The sequence below is a fragment of the Babylonia areolata genome, chromosome 32 (genome assembly GCF_041734735.1).
Source record: "Babylonia areolata isolate BAREFJ2019XMU chromosome 32, ASM4173473v1, whole genome shotgun sequence".
Lineage (NCBI taxonomy): Eukaryota > Metazoa > Mollusca > Gastropoda > Neogastropoda > Buccinidae > Babylonia > Babylonia areolata.
In genome coordinates, this window is record NC_134907.1 from 8,798,835 (window position 1) to 8,815,137 (window position 16,303).

A 16,303-nucleotide genomic window follows, 5' to 3' on the forward strand; every position below is an offset into this window, starting at 1 on the left:
CTCACTTCTCTCTGCCCCCTGTGTATCAATCTCGCTCTCTGTCTGTCTGTGTCTCTTTCTTGCTGTGTCTCTGCCTCTGCCTCTCTCTCTCCCCCCCCCCCCCCCCACACACCTCTCTCTCTCAAACAAGTGTTAGCTGTCTCTTTTTGTATTCAAAGCTTTAACAAGAGAGGCAAGGCCTTCAAGACTCACTCGTGATAAACTAAGTCCCCTAGTATTAATTACAGAGTAATTTCCCTTTTTTACTGTCTGCACCAAAACGTTTGCAAAATAAATAAAAATTCCATGCTTAGCAAAAGAAGTTCCTGTTTGAACAGAAAATGATAATAATGACTCCTCTTGTTGTTGTGTCAGAATAAGAGGTCAAAGTGCCAAGTTTAGAGAATACAAAAAATATAAATATATAAGTAAATGCAGTTTGCATATAATTAGGCTTCTTTTTTTAATTTTTTTTGTGCCCATCCCAGAGGTGCAATATTGTTTTAAACAAGATGACTGGAAAGAACTGAATTTTTCCTATTTTTATGCCAAAAAAATTTGGTGTCAACTGACAAAGTATTTGCAGAGAAAATGTCAATGTTAAAGTTTACCACGGACACACAGACACACGGACACACACACACACACACACACACACACACACACACACACACACACACACACACACACACACACAGAGACAGACAACCGAACACCGGGTTAAAACATAGACTCACTTTGTTTACACAAGTGAGTAAAAAAAACAACAACAAAAACAGAATGTGTGAATGCGATTCTGTGTCGACAATTATGTATATTGTTCTAGTATTTTCTTTTTTTTTCTTACGCTCACTCCATTGTCTGGGCGAATGGCTTGACTATTAGACCACCGTGCGTCCCGCCTCTCTCTCAAACATGCTGTGGAACAAAACAAAGGTAGCCGATTTGGGCCATGATATTTTTACATCATTTTATCAGGTTCTTAAATCCCCTTACTCAGTCACCAATGGATTTTCCGATGTGATAAACATATGTATAGTGTTCACACACAAACATATGAGAGGCGTCACTGCGTTCGCGGAACAAATCCATTATACGCTACACCACATTTGTTGGGAAGATACCTGACAGATGCTTAGCCCAGCGCGGTATAGTGCATGCATGTGTATTTTGTGAACCTATCGGAGTGGATTTCTTCTTAATTTTGCCGCAGCACAAAACCTATATTGCCAAGGGTTCTTTTATTTTAATGCGTCAAGTACGTGCTGCACACGGGACCTAAGTTTGTCGTCTCGTCCGAATGACTGGACGCTCAGTTTGATTCTCCAGTCAAATTTTGGACGCAGGGCGAGACCGAGATTCGAACCCAGACCTTCACGGATACTGTATTGGTAGATAAGCGTCTGAACCATTCTGCCACATTCCTCCTTGCGGTACAATACACGACAATACAATGTTATATTATGTAATACAAGATATAAATGGACACAAAAGAAGAGTAACGCACTCCAGAAATCAAGAATATGATTGATTAAGGGTACAAGTCAAAGTAGCTGAAATGCGGGTCCTTGACGTAAGGCGACGATGGGAACACCTCCTCAGGCTCAGGGTCGAACCCGAACATCTGGAAGTCGTAATGCAGCAGCTCTTTCACCCTCAGCCTGTCCTGCAGGGAGACCGCACCGAACGCCTCTCTCAGGGCCTCCTTCTTCTGCCCCACCCTTTTCCACCTCGGCCCGGACCCAGCCAGGGCAGCTAGCCCAGCCCTCGTCATGTCCTCTAGGGAAATGTTCCTAGTTCGTTCCCTTGACAGCGGGAACCCCTGCTGTTTGCTGATGACTCCTCGAACCTGCCATTTTTTCCACAGACGGCGGAGAGCCTCGTCCCAGTCCATGCACTGCTCTATGCCGACTTTGCCTCTCCTCATGACCATGTCCGTGTTGCGCTCGATGGTGTGAGACTCGAAGGTCATGTTCTCGGCGACCGTGGAGTGCATGGCTTCCAGAATGAAGGGCATGTCCTCTCGGATGGTTTCCAAATGGCCGATGTAGGTGTACGAGTTTTCGCACATGCCGCACTGCTCGCTGGCGGGGATGAAGTGGCCGTTTCGCTTCAGCCCCGTGCCCTGCGAATGGATGAAGTATCGGATGAACTCGGGGAAAGTCACATCGAAGCCGCACGCGAGGCTCCGCGAGGACGCCGCGTTCGGGTCGCGGAACTTCTGGATGATGTAGCGACCCAAGCTCTTGGAGAAGATGTAGTTCGGCGAGAAGAGTTTGTCGATGTAGCCGGAGAGCAGTCTGCTGTAAGGATCGCGGACAAATGTGAAGGAAACAGCATCTTTGTGGTGGTGGTGGTCGTTGTCGGCTGCTGCGGCCGGAAGAGCTTGCCTAAACCTTTCGCGGCGCTCCCCAGAAGCGTCTCTGATTTTCCTCACATCCGATCTTATAGACGAGAGCAGTCTTCTCCATGTGGTTGATCCTGTTTTGGGGATGACGCAGTAAGTAACATCGACTGGAAGAACGCCTCCAGCAGACAGTTTCATCAATTTCGTTCTCTGCGGGAAAGGCAGTTGTTGATGACCGAGCTGCTTGCACGCCTCCTCCAGCTTGCGACGCCGCGCGAGGAAATGGGCGACAATTTCTGCCTGACTGCTGAGCTGGCGGTAAGCGGTGGTTGCCTCCCGTGGACCGCTGATTGTCGAGTTGGTGTTGGCTTTGGGAGGGTGGCCGGGCTCCATCAGGAGATGTGTCAGCACGCTGCCTGTTCTGTCCATCCACTTCGGCTGGGGCTGTGACAGAAAACTGATCTGTCACTTGATGATGATGATGATGATTGTGATGATGATGATGATGATGATGGAGATAGTGATGATGATGGTGATTGTGATGATGGTGATAGTGATGATGATGATGATAGTGCTACTTTTATTGAGTGTGGAGGGTCGCGTCGGAGAACAAGGTTACAAGTCATTTGTATAACAGACTTCCTACTGTGTAGAGCCGACACACAGGAACTTTTGGGCGCTTATTATTCGTTTCCTGTCTCATTTAATCAGGTTTCCGTCACACACACGCACGCGTGTGGACAGAATGAACTATGTAATCCTTCTGGCCTCATACTACGATATGGCTGTTCATCTGCAGTGTGATTCATTAAAGATTGCATTAAAATTTATTATTTAGCCCTTATGCAATTGATCCGTTTACTTTTGTTTGCCTGATCTAGCATTCTGACAGATTTACTTCCCACATTGTATGTTTGCATTTATGACACAGTCTTAACACATTTTCACATGGGTATCTAAAAAAAAATGACCATTTTGACATTGTGCTGAACCATCCACAGTTTTTAATTCATTGAAACTGATGTCATGCATTGATAACGTAATATAGTATTTTATTTTAGACCCTCTGTCAACATGTTAACTCACTCAGTACGTTCAGTCCTCTCTTCTTCTCTACACAGACCCCTCGGATGTCCAGTGGGTGTCTGAATGACCCAACCTTTAGATTCCGTCGTCAGAATTGTGGTATTCTTTGTCAACATTCACCTCTTCAGTATAAGAGCCTTCCGCTTGCAATATTTTGATGGTGGTAATTGGGGTGAAACGCTGTTAACGTCGTCTCTTTCGCCGTTCGTATGGAGACAGTTAATGTCCATTGCTGTTAGCAGTGGCCTTGTCGCCTTTTACTGGATCAAACATAAATTGTGCTATTACTTCACTCCTTATGAGAACATTTCTAAAGGCATGGTTCTTGTTTTGTGCACCACAACATGTGCTTCGTGATTACACAAATATTTTTGACTCACTTGTGTTAACAAAGTGAGTCTATGTTTTAACCCGGTGTTCGGTTGTCTGTGTGTGTGTGTGTGTGTGTGTGTGTGTGTGTCCGTGGTAAACTTTAAAATTGACATTTTCTCTGCAAATACTTTGCCAGTTGACACCAAATTAGACATAAAAATAGGAAAAATTCAGTTCTTTCCAGTCATCTTGTTTAAAACAATATTGCACCTCTGGGATGGGCACACACACAAAAAAAGCCTAATTATATGCAAACTGCATTTACTGTTATATTTATATTTTTTGTATTCTCTAAACTTGGCACTTTGACCTCTTATTCTGACACAACAACAAGAGGAGTCATTATTATCATTTTTTTGTTCAAACGGGAACTTCTTTTGCTAAGCATGGAATTTTTTATTTATTTTGCAAACGTTTTGGCGCAGATAGTAAAAAAGGGAAATTACTCTGTAATTAATGCAAGGGGACTTAATTTATCACAAGTGAGTCTTGAAGGCCTTGCCTCTCTTGTTTTTTTTTTGTTTTTGTTTGTTTTTTTTTTGTGTTTTTCTTTGCCATCACTTCATTACTAATTTGACCATACAACACTGAGCTAATTTCTTTCTTCTGTAACTTTTCTCTCAAGTTTCTGTTTTCATTTAAGCCTGTTTATTTCTTCCGAGATCCCATCAATTTCAGAAGATGTCATGTCAGTCTGAATGTTCAGGCAGTCCGTTCTTGCATCCTCAAGACCATAAGCTGCTGATACACTGTCTTTTTCCATTTCTGGTTCAGCATCATGGGCCTCAGGCTCTTGTTCCACTTCTTCATTTCCTGTTTCATGTTACTTGCATGATTTCTGTCCACGTGTGTGTGCATGTGTGTTTTGCATATTTTCATCAGCATGGTTTTTTAACTGTCATTGTTAAAGTGGAATAAGTATTTCTGAAAATTACAAATTGAATGTGTCTCACACCATAGAATAGAATAGATATGTCTTTATACCAGGTCAAGTATACCAGGTCATAAGAATATTGGGGGAGAGGGGGGGACGGGGGGGGGGGGTAGTACATAAAAGTACATAAAAAGGGTATAAACATATGTCGAAAATCATACACAGATACAGTAGAATTTAGGACACATACATGTGCATATCAACACACACACACACACACACACACACACACACACACACACACACACACACACACACATTTAATTAAACATAAGCTGCATATTGCATGTGGATCGGGCTGATGACCAGATTTTCAGTTAAGTGGTTGTTGATTGCACAACTCTCTTTAATCATACTGGATTTGTTCGAGAGACAGGGCATTGACTGCTTTGGGAAAAAGCTATTGGCGAAGCGATTGGTTTCCGTACTTCGACGACCAGAGGGGAGCATCTCGAAAATTCCAAAAGCTAGATGTGATTCGTCCTGGCTGATTGGTTTTGCTTTTTTGAATAGCCGCTAAAAATATATGTCGTCTAGAGAAGGTAGATCAGTCCCGGTAATCTTGGTGGCAGTTTTTTACGATTCTGTTCAGGGCTGCGACTTCTGCCTTGGAAATGTTTCCGCACCCAAACTGTAATAGCGAAGGTTAACACACTTTCAATGACAGCTCTGCAGAAATCAACTATGGCGACGTATGTCTAAAAAAAAATTGATTTAAATGGTTTACGTTTGTATGTGTTTGTGGGTGGGAGGCGGGTTGGGGGGGGGGGGGAATCTTTTTAGTATGTGGTTTATTGCATGTTGCTGCCTGCATTGAGATACAAAGAGAGACAAATCAGACAGAGAGAGGAATTCTCATCTGATTTGAATATATTTAGGTTTATTGTTAAACTGCCCGTTGACTGAACTGACTTAGCAAATTACCATTCATGTTATTATGGAATAAAAAAAAAATCAGATATAAAACTTTTTTTGATTTCTGATTTTTGTGTATTTTAAGAAATAAAACATTATAAAAACATTTATTTACACACACACACACACACACACACACACACACACAGAGAGAGAGAGAGAGAGAGAGAGAGAGAGAGAGAGATTTGATCTGAAAATCATTTATTCTAGTTCAAAATTCACACATAAAGACACACACACACACACACACACACACACACACTGATAGGCACACGAATATACTATTGCACAAAAATCCTGTCTAGCACAGCAGCAGGTTGAGGTTTGCTGCTGTTCCAGAATCCGCCTAGCAGATGTGGTACGTGTGTCATGTACGGATTTACCCGAACGCAGTGCAACTTCTTAAAGTAGTCAGAATCGATGGCACAGTGTTACTGGTTTAAATTCAGTGAGGCCTCCATGGGAATCATACAGAAATTTGAGGAAATGACATTCGTGACATTGTCGCATACGGCGCGGACATTCCTGGACTCATCGGCCACCACGACTCTCACAGAACACACACACACACACACACACACACACACACACACACACACACACACACACACACACACACACACACAGATAAAGCAGCTAAAAGATTCAGAAAATTCGACAAAAATACATTTCCGTGTCTCCGTAAAAGAGGCATACACTTTGTTAGAAAAATCAGCATTGTGTCGATTTCATAACCGATGGAAGTTAAAGTTTTTAAAACATAAAGGAACATTATTCCCCGAGAATATTATTAAAGAAAAGATACCGAATCCATCAGCTTGCTATACAAGATTAATAACCTCTACTTTCTTCCGTATAAAACTTGATGCGCTGAAGATAAAGTATAGTAAAAATGTTACATGCATCTGTGGTAAGCAGTTCAGCTTGCATCATTGTTTGTTTCACTGCCAGCAGTTACGTACCTTCTTGCCCAAGTATTTCAAAGAGAATAATAATTCTGCAGATAATTTTTGTAAAGTTATTTCTGACGAGGTTCTTATGGTCGAACTTTCACAGGCATTAGTTCATAGCCCTATTTCTACAATCCTTTAATGCACTTCAGAATTGTGTTAATGGTTACTGATTATTATCATCATTATTATTGAATTGTTACTGTTAAATGTAATTGCATGTTAGTTATACCACCTTCCTCCCCCCATGCCCCCCGCCCCCTTTTTTTTAACGTCTAATATCACTGATAGTGAAAAGACGCTAAACTAAAGAACGAACACAGAGAGAGAGAGAATGTAAATCCCGTTAAATACCTCCCTGACAGTGTCTTGAACTATCACGCATCCCATCTCAGATGTGATGGTTTTGCGTCTGATCACCGCTAACTGACCTCGATATTATCATCTTCTTCTTGTGACTTTGTTTTGCTTTCTTTTTCTTGTTCTAATCTAAGAGTAAGACAATGGCCATGACAGCTAGGGAGGAAAACGCTGTCTTGTGACTTCTTTCACGTTAGAAAATCGGAAGAATTTCATTCCCACATCATTTTTTTTTCAATTCTTCGATCATGCGAAGCGTTGTTGCAATCTACAAGACATCAGCGAACTCATAGCTCTGAAAGCATCGACAACGCTTACGATTGCGGACTCGTGAGTTTGTTTACAAGTTGCGTGTTAGCAGAATGGTGAACCAACCCAAAATACATTGCGCGTGACGTCATTCGCTCGTTCCTACAGCCTGTCCATTCGAACTACATGTCCAGCCAATTGAAGCTGGGAAAGATATAGACTCAGATGGTTTCGTTGTTTAGGCCTTGGTCCTTTACAAACGGAGTTAAAAAAAAAATCTTTTCGTAAAAAAATCACGAACTTTAACACCAGTAACTGTCTGGAGACTTGTGTATAAAGCTAGCAACTTTTCATCATTATTGGTTTTTCTGCAGTCATCAGTAACGCAGCTTTTAACATAGATTGGTGTCTGTGATATCTATCGGGAATTAGGTCATAGGTTCACTGTATTTGAGTGAGAAAGAGAGAGAGAGAGAGAGAGAGAGAGAGAGAGAGAGAAACTTACAGATTGTCCGACGTTCATCAGTCTTTCACGTAAATCTGCATCTGCAACTTACACATGATTTATATTCATTCACAAGCACACATACATGTGCGCATAGACACATGTACGCACACACATGCACAACACACACATGCATACACGTACACATCCATTTACACACACACACACACACACACACACACACACACACACACCCCTCATCCACCCGCATCTCCAAACCACCCACAAGTACACGCTGAAGAGTAAATTATTCATGTTCCAGCTCTCCACACCATGTTGCTCACCATTTTCTTGGTGTTACCCAGAGCGCATGCAAGTCACAGTATGTGAAATATCAGAGACTGGAACTGTAACTATAACCTCCCACCCCCCATGTCAGTGTGTCATTATTCCAACGTCTAGTCACTTTATCAAGGAGACGCATTAGCAAAATCGGAAAGGCGTTGTATCCTGATAAAACAACTTAGCCTTTTTGGGGTAATGATGACGATAATCATCGTCATCATCATAATGATAACAGTGATTATTAAAAAAAAAAAATTAAAAAAAAAATCAAGATCTTCCGCCTGAGGACTGGACACAACCGCCTGCTCCACCATATGCACACAAAATTTGGCATTGGACAGAGTGGAGAGTGCCCTTGTGGTGAGGGACCAATGACAACCGACCACATCCTTCAAAACTGTAGGACGCATGCAGCATCCAGGAGGAAGTGCTGGCCAACACCGACAGCAGTGGAAGCCAAACTGTACGGCACCCTGAAGGAGCTGCGACGGACGGCAGCCTTCATCGAGGACACCGGGCTGCTTAACTAATGGGAGGCGAACGAGGAAGAAGAAGAAGAAGAGAGGCAAGGCCTTCAAGACTCACTTGTGATAAATTACGTCCCCTAGCATTAATTACAGAGTAATTTCCCTTTTTCACTACCTGCACCAAAACGTTTGCAAAATAAATAAAAATTCCATGCTTAGCAAAAGAAGTTCCTGTTTGAACAAAAAATGATAATAATGACTGCTCTTGTTGTTGTGTCAGAATAAGAGGTCAAAGTGCCAAGTTTAAAGAATACAAAAAATATAAATATAACAGTAAATACAGTTTGCATATAATTAGGCTTCTTTTTTAATTTTTTTTGTGTGTGCCCATCCCAGAGGTGCAATATTGTTTTAAACAAGATGACTGGAAAGAACTGAATTTTTCCTATTTTTATGCCTAATTTGGTGTCAGCTGACAAAGTATTTGCAGAGAAAATGTCAATGTTAAAGTTTACCACGGACACACAGACACACACACACACACACACACACACACACACAGACACACAACCGAACACCGGGTTAAAACATAGACTCACTTTGTTTACACAAGTGAGTCAAAAAGAAACGCGTCAGTCAGTTGGGTGTCACGCAGAAATGCCCCAGGGGGTTATTCCCGAGTTCTGTGCAAATCCGGGGAGAAAACGGAGGATTTTAGATGTGATGTCGCCGACAAGTGGCGATTGCGACACTACTGCCAATGTATTTCACAAGATCAGGGGGATGGGTGCTGGATGACACCGAAATTAATACCGCTACCTTCAGGATTCCATCCATCCCGATAAGGGAAAGGCCCGTTTCTCATCTGTTCCATGTTGATCCGGTGAACTCGTGTGACCACCCATTTGACATTACGTAGATCTTGGAGTCGTTTTGATCAAATCGAGAGATCCTTGTCACAAGGAGCGTGTTTTGAATATATATATATATATATATATATATATATATATATATATATATATATATATAATAAAATTTAAAAAGAAGCGAAACTAGTCGAACTACTGAAACGCCTGGCTATCAGACTGCAGCCCACAGCTCACCAGAATGATCCACCGGCTACAGTCTGAATACAGTCCAACTGACTTGTCAATCGTCCGGCGAGTCAGTAGTGTCAATCGTCCGACGTTATTCGTCCGAAGTGGCAATAGTCCGAAGTGTCAATCGTCCGACGTTATTCGTCCGAAGTGGCAATAGTCCGAAGTGTCAATCGTCCGACTTTATTCGTCCGAAGTGGCAATAGTCCGAAGTGTCAATCGTCCGACTTTATTCGTCCGAAGTGGCAATAGTCCGAAGTGTCAATCGTCCGACGTTATTCGTCCGAAGTGGCAATAGTCCGAAGTGGCAATAGTCCGAAGTGGCAATCGTCCTACGCTTCGTGTGGTCCGGAAAACCGCTGAAGTGAAGCATTTAGTCCGTAGTAACAATGGTTCGAAAAACCGATCTACTGATACATTTTAGTCCGACGCAGCAATGGTCCCACGTGGCGATAATCCGAATGTTTATTGTTTTATTGAAGACGTGAAAATGTTGTTATAGCACACGTTTATTTCTCCCTTATAAGTTTATTTCCATGGAATGTCATTTGGTTGTTTTTAAACTGCTGTTTCAGTATTTTCAAATCACTGAAACATATACACACACGGAATTGATAAACAATGAGGACAGGAGATCAAATGATTAACAGAGTGGTAACTCTCTCCATTCACCTTGTCAAGTAACTACACCAAAATATGATAAAAGTATGCAAAGGGCAAATGATTTAAATAAAGTAAGTTTAAACAAACAAACAGACAGACAATAAGTCACACTCACCTTTGGAAGAGAGGAGGATGAAGAGGAGGAAGAAGAACGTGAGGATGACGAGCATCAGGAAGTACAGCTTCCTCCGCGACATCTTCCTGAAACACCACAGCATCACGTGGCCAAGGAACCACCTCACTCCCAGTCCTGACCTACACTGTCCCTGCATTTTGTTCCCTTTCCTTATCAGCCACGTTGAATCCAGCACCTCACCACGCCCAGTGTTGTCCCTGTATTTTCCTATCTTTCCTTATCAGCCACGTTGAATCCAGCACCTCCTCACTCCCAGTCTTGTCCCTGTATTTTCCTATCTTTCCTTATCAGCCACGTTGAATCCAGCACCTCCTCACTCCCAGTGTTGTCCCTGTATTTTCCTATCTTTCTTTATCAGCCACGTTGAATCCAGCACCTCCTCACTCCCAGTGTTGTCCCTGTATTTTCCTATGTTTCTTTATCAGCCACGTTGAATCCAGCACCTCACCACTCCCAGTGTTGTCCCTGCATGTTGTTCCCTTTCCTTATCAGCCACGTTGAATCCAGCAGCTCATCACTCCCAGTGTTGTCCCTGTATTTTCCTATCTTTCTATATCAGCCACGTTGAATCCAGCACCTCACCACTCCCAGTGTTGTCTCTGTATTTTCCTATCTTTCTTTATCAGCCACGTTGAATCCAGCACCTCCTCACTCCCAGTGTTGTCCCTGTATTTTCCTATCTTTCTTTATCAGCCACGTTGAATCCAGCACCTCACCACTCCCAGTGTTGTCCCTGTATTTTCCTATCTTTCTTTATCAGCCACGTTGAATCCAGCACCTCATCACTCCCAGTGTTGTCCCTGGTTTTTCCTATCTTTCTTTATCAGCCACGTTGAATCCAGCACCTCATCACTCCCAGTGTTGTCCCTGTATTTTCCTATCTTTCCTTATCAGCCACGTTGAATCCAGCACCTCCTCACTCCCAGTGTTGTCTCTGTATTTTCCTATCTTTCTTTATCAGCCACGTTGACTCCAGCAGCTCATCACTCCCAGTGTTGTCCCTGTATTTTCCTATCTTTCCTTATCAGCCACGTTGAATCCAGCACCTCCTCACTCCCAGTCTTGTCCCTGTATTTTCCTATCTTTCCTTATCAGCCACGTTGAATCCAGCACCTCCTCACTCCCAGTCTTGTCCCTGTATTTTCCTATCTTTCTTTATCAGCCACGTTGAATCCAGCACCTCCTCACTCCCAGTCTTTTCCCTGTATTTTCCTATCTTTCCTTATCAGCCACGTTAAAAGAATAAGAAAAGACGAAGTTGAAAAAAAAGAAGGAAAGAAAAAAAAGGGGGGTTTCTACTTGTTGCTCGCTTCTTCACGATGTCAGTGTCTGATGAATAGCGTCGTCCTTTCCAAGTCCTGTCTGGAGCCATGGAGCTTGGTGTGCAGAAGGGTAAACAAAATAAATTAAAACAAAATAAAGGAATAATAATAATAATAATGATAAATCGTTGGACTTCAGGGATCAGGTTTCGAGGCCCCGTTTCCGCATGGTGTATTCTCTCCTCTTTGATGATCAGCCACATAAACAAGACAACGAAAACAAAGAAATCCCGTAGCCTCTGTACCTCCGTGTTGCTACCAATGAAATACGTTAGCTGTGTTCAAGAAACATGACCACTTTTCGGTTTTGTGTCAGATTATCTGTCTGTACGAAACTCATGTCGGCACCGTGGAAGAATCGCTCAGGCGTTGGACTTCTGATCCAATGTTTGCCGGTGATCAGCGAGTTGAGGCCTTGTTTCGGCATGGCGTTGTGTCCTTGAGAGAATGCATCTTTAAAAAAAAAAAAAAAAAAGAAGAAGCCGTGATAGGCTTGGACTTTTGATCCAGTGTTCACCAGTGAACAGGAATCGAGACATTGTTTCGGCAGCGTTGTGTCCTCTGGAAAGGCACTTTTTTCTCCAATAAAAGAAAGCCGTTGTTGAATCGGTTAGGCGCTGGACTTCTAATCCAGTGTTTGCCGGTGATTAGAGAGTTCAAAGCCTTGTTTTGGCATGGTGTTTTGTCCTTGAGAAATGCATCTTAACTGTTAAAAAAAGAGAGGAAAAAAAAGAAAAAGAGGAGAAAAAAAGAAGAAAAAAAAAAGAAAAAAAAGCCTTGGTACAATTGGCTGGGCTTGGACTTTTGATCAGTGTTCACCAGTGAACAGGAATCAAGGCATTGTTTCGGCATGGTGTTGTGTCCTCGGGAAAGGCCCTTTTTTCTCCAAATATATATATATATATATATATATATATATATATATATATAAAGCCCTTGTTGAATTGGTTAGCGGGTTGGACTTCTAATCCAGTGTTTGCCGGTGATCAGAGAGTTCAAAGCCTTGTTTCGGCATGGTGTTTTGTCCTTGAGAAATGCATCTTAACTATTAAAAAAAAGAGAGGAAAAAAAGAAAAAGGCGAAAAAAAGAAGAAAAAAAAAGAAGCCTTGGTACAATTGGCTAGGCTTGGACTTTTGATCCAGTGTTCACCAGTGAACAAGAATCAAGGCATTGTTTCGGCATGGTGTTGCGTCCTCGGGAAAGGCACTTTTTTCTCTCCAGCTATATATATATATATATATAAAGCCGTTGTTGAATCGGTTAGCCGTTGGACTTCTAATCCAGTGTTTGCCGGTGATCAGAGAGTTCAAAGCCTTGTTTCGGCATGGCGTTTTGTCCTTGAGAAATGCATTTAACTATATATATAAAAAAAGAGGAAATAAAAGAAAAAAAGGAAAAGAAAAAGAAAAAAAGCCTTGGTACAATTGGCTAGGCTTGGACTTCTGATCCAGTGTTTGCCGGTGATCAGAGAGTTCAAAGCCTTGTTTCGGCATGGTGTTTTGTCCTTGAGAAATGTATCTTACCAACAAAAACAACAACAACAACAACAAAAAAAAAAAATGGTGAGGCGTTGGACTTGTGATTCAGTGTTTACCAGCAGCCAGAGAGTTGGAGGTGTCGTTCCGACATGGTGTTCTGTTCTTAGAAAAAGCCACTTTACTCCGATTTTTTTTTTCTCTTCGCCTGACGTACCTGACTTCGGTCAGGAGAGGTTAAAAGCGGCGGAAGGAGAGGATTGGGCCCCGCCTTCCTGTGCCGAGCTCTAGACACAGTGGCTATCATCCGCATACCCTGTCATCGGTGTTTGATTATTAATGTAGATCTAAACAGCCTTTTTTTCGGGGAGGGGGGGGATACCATGTGCACTTGGTAGTAGGGGACGATTACTCGCATAGTTCTAGGATTACGATCTCCATATAAACCTGTGTTTATCACACAGAACACAGCCTCACCACACACACAGACACACACCCGCACTCACACACACACATACACACATGTCCCATAGTGTTCGTAACACTGAACGGACACGTGTCCCATAGTGTTCATAACACAGTACACACACATGTCCCGTACTGTTTATAACAGTAACAGTACACATGCATGTCCAATAGTATTCATAACAGAGAACACACACATGTACAATAGTGTTCATTACACAGAACACACGAATGTCGAGTAGTGTTCATGACACAGTACACACACATGTCCAGTAGTGTTCGTAACACAGCACACACACACACACACACACACACACACACACACACACACACACATGTCCCATAACATAACAGTACACGCACATGTCGAATAATATTCATCACACAGTACACTCACACGTCCCATAGTGTTCATAACACAGTACACACTTGTCCAATAGTGTTCATAACACAATATACATACACGTCCCATAGTGTTCATCACACAGTACACACTTGTCCAATAGTGTTCATAACACAATATACACACACGTCCTATAGTGTTCATAACACAGGACACACTTGTCCAATAGTGTTCATAACACAATATACACACACGTCCCATCGTGTTCATAACACAGGACACGCTTGTCCAATAGTGTTCATAACACAATATGCACACACGTCCCATAGTGTTCATAACACAGGACACACTTGTCCAATAGTGTTCAAAACACAATATACACACACGTCCCATCGTGTTCATAACACAGGACACACTTGTCCAATAGTGTTCATAACACAATATACACACACGTCCCATAGTGTTCATAACACAGTACACACAAATGTCCAATAGTGGGCATAACACAATATACACACACGTCCCATATTGTTCATAACACAGGACACACTTGTCCAATAGTGTTCATAACACAATATACACACACGTCCCATAGTGTTCATCACACAGTACACACTTGTCCAATAGTGTTCATAACACAATATACACACACGTCCCGTAGTGTTCATAACACAGGACACACTTGTCCAATAGTGTTTATAACACAGTATACATACACGTCCCATAGTGTTCATCACACAGTACACACTTGTTCAATAGTGTTCATAACACAATCTACACACACGTCCCATAGTGTTCATAGCACAATATACACACACGTCCCATCGTGTTGATAACACAGGACACGCTTGTCCAATAGTGTTCATAACACAATATACACACACGTTCCATAGTGTTCATAACACAGGACACACTTGTCCAATAGTGTTCATAACACAATATACACACACGTCCCATCGTGTTCATAACACAGGACACACTTGTCCAATAGTGTTCATAACACAATATACACACACGTCCCATAGTGTTCATAACACAGTACACACAAATGTCCAATAGTGGGCATAACACAATATACACACACGTCCCATATTGTTCATAACACAGGACACACTTGTCCAATAGTGTTCATAACACAATATACACACACGTCCCATAGTGTTCATCACACAGTACACACTTGTCCAATAGTGTTCATAACACAATATACACACACGTCCCGTAGTGTTCATAACACAGGACACACTTGTCCAATAGTGTTTATAACACAGTATACATACACGTCCCATAGTGTTCATCACACAGTACACACTTGTTCACTAGTGTTCATAACACAATCTACACACACGTCCCATAGTGTTCATAGCACAATATACACACACGTCCCATCGTGTTGATAACACAGGACACGCTTGTCCAATAGTGTTCATAACACAATATACACACACGTTCCATAGTGTTCATAACACAGGACACACTTGTCCAATAGTGTTCAAAACACAATATACACACACGTCCCATCGTGTTCATAACACAGGACACACTTGTCCAATAGTGTTCATAACACAATATACACACACGTCCCATAGTGTTCATAACACAGTACACACAAATGTCCAATAGTGGGCATAACACAATATACACACACGTCCCATATTGTTCATAACACAGGATACACTTGTCCAATAGTGTTCATAACACAATATACACACACGTCCCATAGTGTTCATCACACAGTACACACTTGTCCAATAGTGTTCATAACACAATATACACACACGTCCCGTAGTGTTCATAACACAGGACACACTTGTCCAATAGTGTTTATAACACAGTATACATGCACGTCCCATAGTGTTCATCACACAGTACACACTTGTTCAATAGTGTTCATAACACAATCTACACACACGTCCCATAGTGTTCATAGCACAATATACACACACGTCCCATCGTGTTGATAACACAGGACACGCTTGTCCAATAGTGTTCATAACACAATATACACACACGTCCCATCGTGTTCATAACACAGGACACACTTGTCCAATAGTGTTCATAACACAATATACACACACGTCCCATAGTGTTCATAACACAGTACACACAAATGTCCAATAGTGGGCATAACACAATATACACACACGTCCCATATTGTTCATAACACAGGACACACTTGTCCAATAGTGTTCATAACACAATATACACACACGTCCCATCGTGTTCATAACACAGCACACTTGTCCAGTAGTGTTCATAACACAATCTACACACACGTCCCATAGTGTTCATCACACAGTACACACTTGTCCAATAGTGTTCATAACACAATATACACACACGTCCCATCGT

At 42.1% G+C, this 16,303-nt stretch overlaps 1 protein-coding gene across 2 annotated transcripts in view; it reads right to left on the reverse strand.

Annotated features, from left to right (window-relative positions):
• Positions 1–808: 808 nt before the first annotated feature.
• Positions 809–16,303, reverse strand: part of LOC143276624 (carbohydrate sulfotransferase 14-like) — a 20,873-nt gene continuing 5,378 nt past the window's right edge. Inside the window, exons 2-4 of one of the 2 annotated variants that reach the window (XM_076581239.1) lie at positions 10,325–10,410; positions 7,698–7,738; positions 809–2,770 (exon numbers count right to left, since the gene is read on the reverse strand). In XM_076581239.1, the coding sequence (XP_076437354.1) occupies positions 1,511–2,770; positions 7,698–7,738; positions 10,325–10,406 (1,383 nt within the window). In that variant the 5' untranslated portion in view covers positions 10,407–10,410 and the 3' untranslated portion in view covers positions 809–1,510. Of the gene's footprint in view, positions 2,771–7,697; positions 7,739–10,324; positions 10,663–16,303 lie in introns of those variants that run through there. The other variant, XM_076581238.1, reaches the window with a different exon arrangement.